A 9,016-nucleotide genomic window follows, 5' to 3' on the forward strand; every position below is an offset into this window, starting at 1 on the left:
CTGAGCCAGAGGACATTGAAATTAGGGTTTGGTTGTGATTGCAATCTCCCTGAATTGGCTCAGAGATCACACTGTTAGTGATGTCACGCTGGCTCTGGCCAGCCCTCAAAGGAAGTCAGTCTTAAAGTGACTGTCTAAAGACGCTCCTCTCAAAACCAACAGAAAAGCCTGAACATTGGAAACACACAAGAGAGGAGATAAAATCGGTTGAGGACATTCAAAGTCACCAATGGGAGCATAGACTGCTCTTCAACCCCAAATGCAGTCACACTGACCCCAAACGCTCAACTGGTGAGTAGTGGATATGTGAAAAATTATCATATATACAAATATGAGAAACAACATATTTCAAAACAACATATTTCAAAACAACATATTTCAAAACAACATATATGTTGTTTTGAAATATGTTGTTTCGAAATATGTTGTTTCTCATATTTGTTTCATGTTTCTCATCAATTGTGTTTCTCATCAGAAAGGCTATTTCAGCAGCTGTTTCATGAAAAATGCAGTGTTTACAAGCAAACATAGCAAGTATTTTCATTGAAAATGCACTGAGGGAGGAGTCCATTTTGAGCATAGAAAATACATTGTTTTGCTGTGCAGTGAAGCTGTAAGCATGGCAAGTGAGGCTGGAAAATACAAAGAAGTGAATGGGTGTATAATCTGTGAATTAAAACTGTGAACATTATTTAATTTGAAAAATGGGTAGTCGAAATTTAGTGTGTAAACACTGTTTCCCTCATTTCAGCAACAAACATGCTTGAGAAGTTGAGAAACTGTAATCTTGCAAATGCATTACGCCACTTACTTCACAGAGCAGATATTGGTTCTCAACTACTATTCAGCGTTTCCCAAACTATGTGGGGTCGCCAGATTTGAAAATGGGGTCATGTGAGAAACAAATAAATAAAACATAAACAATTGTCAGTAACCGCAATGCGGTTGTAATAAACAGAGTGGTTTCTGTTTTCTTCCTACAAATGTGACTCTATCATTTGAACCGTTTAAGCAACAAAATATTATTACCCCCATCACTGAAAGATACAGTGTATTCGGAAAGTATTCAGTCCCCTTCCCTTTTTCCACATTTTCTTACGTTACAGCGTTATTCTAAAATGGATAAAAAATAAATTTTCCTCATCAATCTACACAAAATACCCTATAATTACAAAGCGAAAACAGGTTTTTTGAAATTTTTGCAAATGTATTAAAAATGAAAAACAGAAATACCTTATTCACATAAATATTCAGACCCTTTTCTATGAGACTCGAAATTGAGGTCATTTGCATCCTGTTTCCATTGATCATCCTTGAAATGTTTCTGCAACTTGATTGGAGTCCACCTGTGGTTAATTCAATTGATTGGACATGATTTGGAAAGGCACACACCTGTCTATATAAGGTCGACCAGTTGACAGTGCATGTCAGAGCAAAAAAAAAGCCATGAGGTCGAAGGAATTGTCCGTAAAGCTCAGAGTCAGGATTGTGTCGAGGCACAGATCTGGAAAAGGGTACCAAAATAATTATGCAGCATTGAAGGTCCCTAAGAACACCGTGGCATCGATCATTCTTAAATTGAAGAAGTTTGGAACCACCAAGACTCTTCCTAGAGCTGGCCGCCAGGCCAAACTGAGCAATCGGGGGAGAAGGGCCTTGGTCAGGGAGGTGACCAAGAACCTGATGGTCACTCTGACAGAACTCCAGAGTTCCTCTGTGGAGATGGGAGAACCTTCCAGAAGGACAACCATCTCTACAGCACTCCAACAATCAGGCCTTTATGGTAGAGTGGCCAGACGGAAGCCACTCCTCAGTAAAAGGCACATGACAGCCCACTTGGAGTTTGCCAAAAGGCACCTAAAGGACTCTCAGACCATGAGAAACAAGATTCTCTGGTCTGATGAAACCAATATTGAACTCTTTGGCCTGAATGACAAGCATCACGTCTGGAGGAAACCTGGCACCATCCCTACGGTGAAGCATGGTAGTGGCAGCATCATGCTGTGGGGATGTTTTTCAGCGGCAGGGACTGGGAGACTAGTCAGGATCGAGGGAAAGATGAACGGAGCAAAGTACAGAGAGATCCTTGATGAAAACCTGCTCCAGAGCGCTCAGGACCTCAGACTGGGGCGAAGGTTCACCTTCCTACAGGACAATGACCATAAGCACACAGCCAAGACAACGCAGGAGTGGCTTCGGGACATGTCTCTGAATGTCCTTGAGTGGCCCAGCCAGAGCCCAGACTTGAACCCGATCGAACATCTCTGGAGAGACCTGAAAATAGCTGTGCAGCTACGCTCCCCATGCAACCTGACAGAGCTTGAGAGGATCTGCAGAGAAGAATGGGAGAAACTCCCCAAATACAGGTGTGCCTAGCTTATAGCATCATATCCAAGAAGACTTGAGGCGGTAATCGCTGCCAAAGGTGCTTCAACAAAGTACTGAGTAAAGTGTCTGAATACTTACGTAAATGTGATATTTCCGTTTTTTATGTTTCATAAATTTGCAAAGATGTCTACCAACCTGTTTTTGGTTTGTCATTTTGAGATATTGTGTGTAGATTGATGAGGGGAAAATAACAATTTAATCAATTTTAGAATAAGGCTGTAACGTAAAAAAATTGGAAAAGGTCAAGGGGTCTGAATACTTTCCGAATGCACTGTAAGACTCTCAGGAATGCATATTTGTCTTCTATTCCCTCTACAATGCCCACAAGCCACACAGGACTCATTAGAACAGTGGACAAGACCTTATATCAGACTGGGAGAAAATGAACATCATCAATGACACAAAATTATTCCCCGATGATCTTCTTAACTTCCCAATACCTTTCTGATGCATTTGAAGTGGACACAGCCATTTGCTGAGCTCTTACCCAAGCCCATTTTTTTGTAACAAAGTGGTAGGCATATGAACAGACTATTGGTAGAAAACAGCTCTTTGTCTGTCTGTCTGTCTTGAATGTATTACCCTGGTAAATTTGACATTAATTTCTCACATTTGCATTGCTTGTGCAGATATCCCCGAGATGCTTTGAAAAGAGGAAGAGGCAGACTGTGTGAAACACACCCATATCTGAGGTTTCCTGGAAGCAAAAAGAATACTCAATCTAATGATGGCTGAAGTAGCAACAGTACCGTACATTAACTCTACTGGAAAACTGAACCAGTCCTTCCACTGCCTGTCCACTCAGGATCTGGTGGCCAACATACTGCCTCCTGTCCTGATTATAGAGCTCCTAGTGGGCCTGCCAGGCAACGGAGTGGCCCTGTGGATCTTCACCTGTCGTCTGAAGACTTGGAGGGCCAACACCCTGTTCCTCTTTAACCTGGTCCTGGCTGACTTCCTGCTGCTCATCTGCCTGCCTTTCCGCATCGACAACCTGTTCCGTGGGGAACACTGGGTGTTTGGTCAAGCTTGGTGCCGGATCAACCTCTTCATGCTCGCTGTCAACCGCTCTGCCAGCATCGCCTTCATGACTACCGTGGCCTTCGACCGCTACTTCAAGGTGGTCCACCCGCACCACCGCATCAACCACATGACATCTACCCAGGCAGGATGGGTGGCGGGGGTCATCTGGGCGGTGGTGATCTCCCTGCGGCTTCCCCTGCTGGCCACCGACCTCCTCAAGCAGGAAGGCAGCATGTGCCTGTGTCGCAGCTTCAGCTCCTACACTGTGATTCCCCCGGCAATCCAGTTACACTACATGGTGTTCATCTGGGAATTCTTCCTGCCCCTGCTGCTCTTGCTCTTCTGCTCAGCCAGGATTTTCTGCATCCTGCGCCAACGGCAGCTGGACAAGGAGCAGAAGGTGCGGCGGGCCATCCGGGTGGTGGGGCTGATTGTTGCTGTGTTTGTGCTGTGTTTCTTTCCCGGCATCGCCACAGGGATGGTTTCGCTCTATATCAAGAAGTTCAGACCCAGGGACTGTGTGTCTTACAACATGGCTGGGCAGCTCTTCAGTCTGTCTATTGGCTTTACCTACCTTAACAGTACCCTGGACCCGGTCATCTACTGTTTATCCAGCTCCATGTTCCGAAACTCCCTCAAGAGCTCCATCAATAAGCTGGGCCTGGTGGAGATGAGGCTGAGCCGACGGGGAAGCATGACCAGCGATGGGTGAAGAGAGTGGAACCCACCTTCTAGAAGGCCCTAATAAGGAGAACAGGAGCAGATTTCATGGCTGTGAATCGAATGGAGAATAGACATTGGAATTTTACAGCTGTAATTAACAAGCCAAATGTTGTGTTCAGAAACATTCCGTAGCTACAGTATGTGGGATGCATACTTGAAATGACTGAATATCAATTAGTGTGAAACAAAGGTAGGAAAAATAATGCCTTCATTCTACTGAATGGTTATTTTTATAACCGAATGATGTTGTAGAGTGCCATTATGTTTTTGTCTTGATATTCTGATGTCTGTCAAATATACCATCATTTCTTACCAGAAACAGTGTTTAGGGATGGTTCGAAATGTACAGAACGGGGACCTGGAGGAAAATGTGGGAGAGACATGCTTTTTCAATTTCAGTCAGGGGGAGGATTTATTATTTTCTAAATCAATTCCAGGGGAGGGTCATGTAATTTTTTATTGATGACATTTCAGTATTTATCAGTGTTTTAGAATTAGTTGCTTAAAATGCCTTCAGTAGAATTCACACCCCTTGACTTTTTACAAATGTTGTTGTGTTACAGTCTTATTTTAAAATTGATTAAATTGCTAATTTTTTTCTCACTGGCTTACACATAATACCCCATAATGTCAAAGTGGAATTATGTTTTTTTACAATTGAATTAAAAATGCAAAGCTGAAATGTCTTGAGTCAATAAGTATTAAACCCCTTTGTTATGGCAAGCCTAAATAAGTTCAGGAGTAAAATGTTGCTTAAAACCTCTTAAGGATCGGACCCTTTTTTTCTATTTTCGCCTAAAATGACATTGTCAGTGTTGATGTGGATGCGGTTGAGGAGTCAGACGCAGGACGCATAGGCTGAGTCAAACAAGACTTTACTCACTGTATAAACAATACAAAATAAAGGACCTCAAAACAAGGAGGCGAGCGACAACGCAACACAGTGCGTCACTATAAACAAAGTCCAGAGTACTGCACAGGTGACACCAACGGACAGGCGGAAAATAACACACAAACTAACGACAACAACACATGAAACTTAATCAGACACAAACGGACACAGGTGTAACAGACAGACCCAACCAAACGAACATCGAAACATACAACGGTGGCAGCTAGTACTCCGGGGACGACGAACGCCGAAGCCTGCCCGAGCAAGGAGGAGGAGCAGTCTCGGCAGAATTCGTGACAGACATACCCAAATCTAACTGCCTGTAGCTCAGGACCTGAAGCAAGGATATGCATATTCTAGATATCATTTGAAAGGAAACACTTTGAAGTTTGTGGCAATGTGAAATTAATGTAGGAGAATATAACACATTAGATCTGGTAAAAGATAATACAAACAAAAAAACATGCGCTTTCTATTATCTTTGAAATGCAAGAGACTATGAAATAACACATATGGAATCATGTAGTAACCAAAATATGTTTTATATTTGAGATTCTTCAAATTCCACCCTTTGCTTTGATGACAGTGTTGCACAATACTAATGTAATGGCAAAGCTGTCCATTTTGAGCATAGAAAATACATTGTTTTATTCCCAGCTGTGTGTCTCTGAATGCTGTGCAGTGCAGCTGTAAGCATGGAAAGTGAGGCTGGAAAATACACAGAAGTGAATGGGTGTGTAATCTGTGAATTAAAACTGTGAACATTATTTAATTTGAAAAATGGGTAGTCGCAATTTAGTGTGTAAACACTGTTTCCCTCATTTCAGCAACAAACATGCTTGAGAAGTTGAGAAACTGTAATCTTGCAAATGCATTACGCCACTTACTTCACAGAGCAGGGATTGGTTCTCAACTACTATTCAGCGTTTCCCAAACTATGTGGGGTCGCCAGATTTGAAAATGGGGTCATGAGAGAAACAAATAAATAAAACATAAAAAATTGTGTCAAGTGAATTTCTATCTCTAATTCAACCTAAGCTTGAATCATTACCAGAGGTTGTAAGGCTCTGGTTTTAATCATCAATGATTCAAGGTCCACAACTCACAAGTCTTATCTGTATTTTTATTCATGGAGAGAGCTCTCCCGCTAAAAACACATACATTCTGTTTTTATACTTCTTGACAAACAAAGGCACTATGCTCCTCCCACCTTTAGGTGGCTTTTTTAAACAGTTCCCTGTCATGAGCCCTCTCACTCCACTGGGTTACCACCTTAAGTTGTTTCCACTCTGCTCACCACTCTCTCTCTACTCAGCCTAACTAGCTCCACCTGTCCCTGCTCTGCTCGGCTCTAATTACTCTGCCAGCTGCGCTGCATTACCCACTAACCTCTCCCAGTATTTATAGCCCTGTCTTTCAGCTCTCCTTTGTCAGATCGTCTGCAAAGCTCACACCCGGAACCTGTTTGCTCGCGCTTCTGGCTCACCCTGGTTTTGTGACCCCGGACCTGCCTGGTTTTTGGATACTCTCCTGCCTCAGGAGATCCAGACCTGCTTCTGCCATTACGACTCCTGACTACTCTTCAATCCCGGTAACTCTGACCAGCCTTCTGCCTTGCTACTACGTATTTTGGATTTCCCTTGAACTGTACTGCTGCCTGGTTTCATTCCGCCCCGTTGTGTCTGTGTTTCCTCCCCCCCCCAGGACTTCTGGACCACCAACCCCCGGCGTCATCGGACGCATCGCTGCCACTGGGGGGAGGCACAGACCCAGCACATCGGACGGGATAACCCCTGGAGCCTTCACTCACTCCCTACATCCCTTTCCCCTTAAGTTTAAATAAACTTTCTGGTGTGACGCAATTGTGGTCCTCTTGTCGTCTGTCTGAACCGTGACAGTACGATCTGACCATCATGGACTCAGCGCACACTTCCCCCGACATGGAAACCGAAGAACCTGAGCAACCCACCGCCATGCTACGCCTGGAACACACTGAGAGAGAGCTAGGCCGCATGAGCGGCGACATCACCTCTCTGCTTCAGGTCGGCCACCAACAGCATCAGCAGTTCCAGCAGCACCAGCAGCAGTCCCAGCAGCAGCAACAACAACTCGCCATGATCATTCAACTCCTCACCAACCTGACCCCAGCCAGTCTGCCCACCAGCCCTGCCCCCGAGTTACCTGCCCCGGTCATTGCAGCCGCTGCCCGAACCCAAGATTGGAAACCCCGAGCGGTTCAACGGCGATTCAACCCAGGTCCGGCCATTCCTGACTAGCTGCCGACTTCAGTTCTCCTTGCAGCCAAGGACCTTCGCCACGGAGGGGGCTAAAGTTGGGTATGCCATCACTCACCTGACGGGCCGAGCTCGACTCTGGGGAACAGCAGAGTTCGAACGTCAAACCCCCGCATGTGCAACCTTCGACCGGTTTGCCGAGGAGATGCTGAAGGTGTTTGACCTGGATTCACCAACCGCAGAGGCGTCTCGTGAACTGTTCAGTATTCGACAAGGCAGACGTACAGTCGCAGACCATTCCATCGACTTCCGAACCCTGGCTAGACGAAGTTCTTGGAACACACCATCGTTGGTGGACGCGTTCTTCCATAGTTTGGCTGACTATATCAAGGACGAGTTGGTCTCCCATGAACTGCCTTCCACTCTTGATGAAGCCATCGCACTGACTGTCAGGATCGACAGAAGGATACAGACCCGTCGTCGTGAGAGGGGGCGCCAAGGTCCACCTACTACCGGCATTCGGAGAGATCCGACTGGGCTCCTGTCATCTACTGCCACTCACCCAGTTCAGCTTGATCAGTCTGAGCCTATGGAGATTGGGCGAGCCTCTCTCACTCCTGCAGAGCGCCAGCGACGCTTCACCTCAAACCTCTGCCTCTATTGTGGAGGTGATGGACATCGTGTGGTAACCTGCCCTTTAAAGGGCCGAAGCTCACCGGGCATAGGGGGAGTCCGGTTGAGTTCAATGACCATCCAGTCCTCCGACCGCAAACCCCTGCTGCAAGTTCACCTCCGCCTCCCTGACTCAACTCACACCCTGGCTGCTCTGGTGGATTCTGGCGCCGAAGCCAACATAATGGACATCAAGCTGGCACGCCAACTGGGACTGGAGAACCTCCGTTTGACACCTCCTATTCCTGCCCGGGCACTGGACGGACACTTACTCGGATCGGTCACTCATGTCACGGCCCCGGTCTCGATGGGTCTGTCCGGAAACCATCAAGAAACTATCCAGTTTCACCTGCTCCCCTCTCCAGGCCAACCCCTCATCCTGGGTTACCCATGGCTCCGCCGGCACAACCCTCAGCTCGACTGGGTGACCGGGGTGATCAGGGGAGTGGGGAGAGGACTGCCACCGAACCTGCCTGCTTGCCGCCCGCACTACCCCTCGGCCAGTACCTACTAACTCCGCTCCTGACCCCTCCAAGGACCCTGTGTCGATTCTGCCAAGTCCCTGCATCGTTGCAGCTCTGACCTGGGCTGTTGAGGAACAGGTGCTGGAGGCTCTCCGTAACCAGCCAGGTCCCAGCACTTGCCCAGCTGACCGCCTTTTTGTCCCCGAAGACCTGAGGTCCCAGGTCGTTCAGTGGGGACATGACTCCCGCCTAGCTTGTCACCCTGGCTCCACCCGCACTTACAACCTGCTCGCCCAGAGGTTCTGGTGGCCCTCTCTGAGGAAGGATGTACGGGAATTCGTCCAAGCCTGCCCCATCTGCAACCAACACAAGTCGTCCTGCCAGCCCCCAGCCGGATTGCTGCAGCCCCTGCCTGTGCCCAGGAGTCCGCTGGTCCCTGCTGCGCCTTGTCCTCCTCCTCCACGGCTCGCCGATGGTGGTCTGGTTTACACCGTCCGCCGCCTGCTTCGGTCCAGACGGAGGGGTAGGGGTCTCCAGTACCTCATTGACTGGGAGGGCTATGGACCTGAGGAAAGGACCTGGGTGCCAGCTAGTCGGATTGTGGATAGGACTCTCATCAC

At 47.2% G+C, this 9,016-nt stretch overlaps 1 protein-coding gene across 1 annotated transcript; it reads left to right on the forward strand.

Annotated features, from left to right (window-relative positions):
- Positions 1 to 142: 142 nt before the first annotated feature.
- On the forward strand, positions 143 to 4,689 carry LOC121553528 (hydroxycarboxylic acid receptor 2). The gene is made up of 2 exons (XM_041866707.2): positions 143 to 291; positions 3,018 to 4,689. Exon 2 carries the CDS (start codon positions 3,113 to 3,115, stop codon positions 4,121 to 4,123), a length of 1,011 nt encoding a protein of 336 aa, XP_041722641.1. The 5' UTR covers positions 143 to 291; positions 3,018 to 3,112; the 3' UTR covers positions 4,124 to 4,689.
- Positions 4,690 to 9,016: the final 4,327 nt, after the last annotated feature.

Source organism: Coregonus clupeaformis, chromosome 37 (genome assembly GCF_020615455.1).
Source record: "Coregonus clupeaformis isolate EN_2021a chromosome 37, ASM2061545v1, whole genome shotgun sequence".
NCBI lineage: Eukaryota > Metazoa > Chordata > Actinopteri > Salmoniformes > Salmonidae > Coregonus > Coregonus clupeaformis.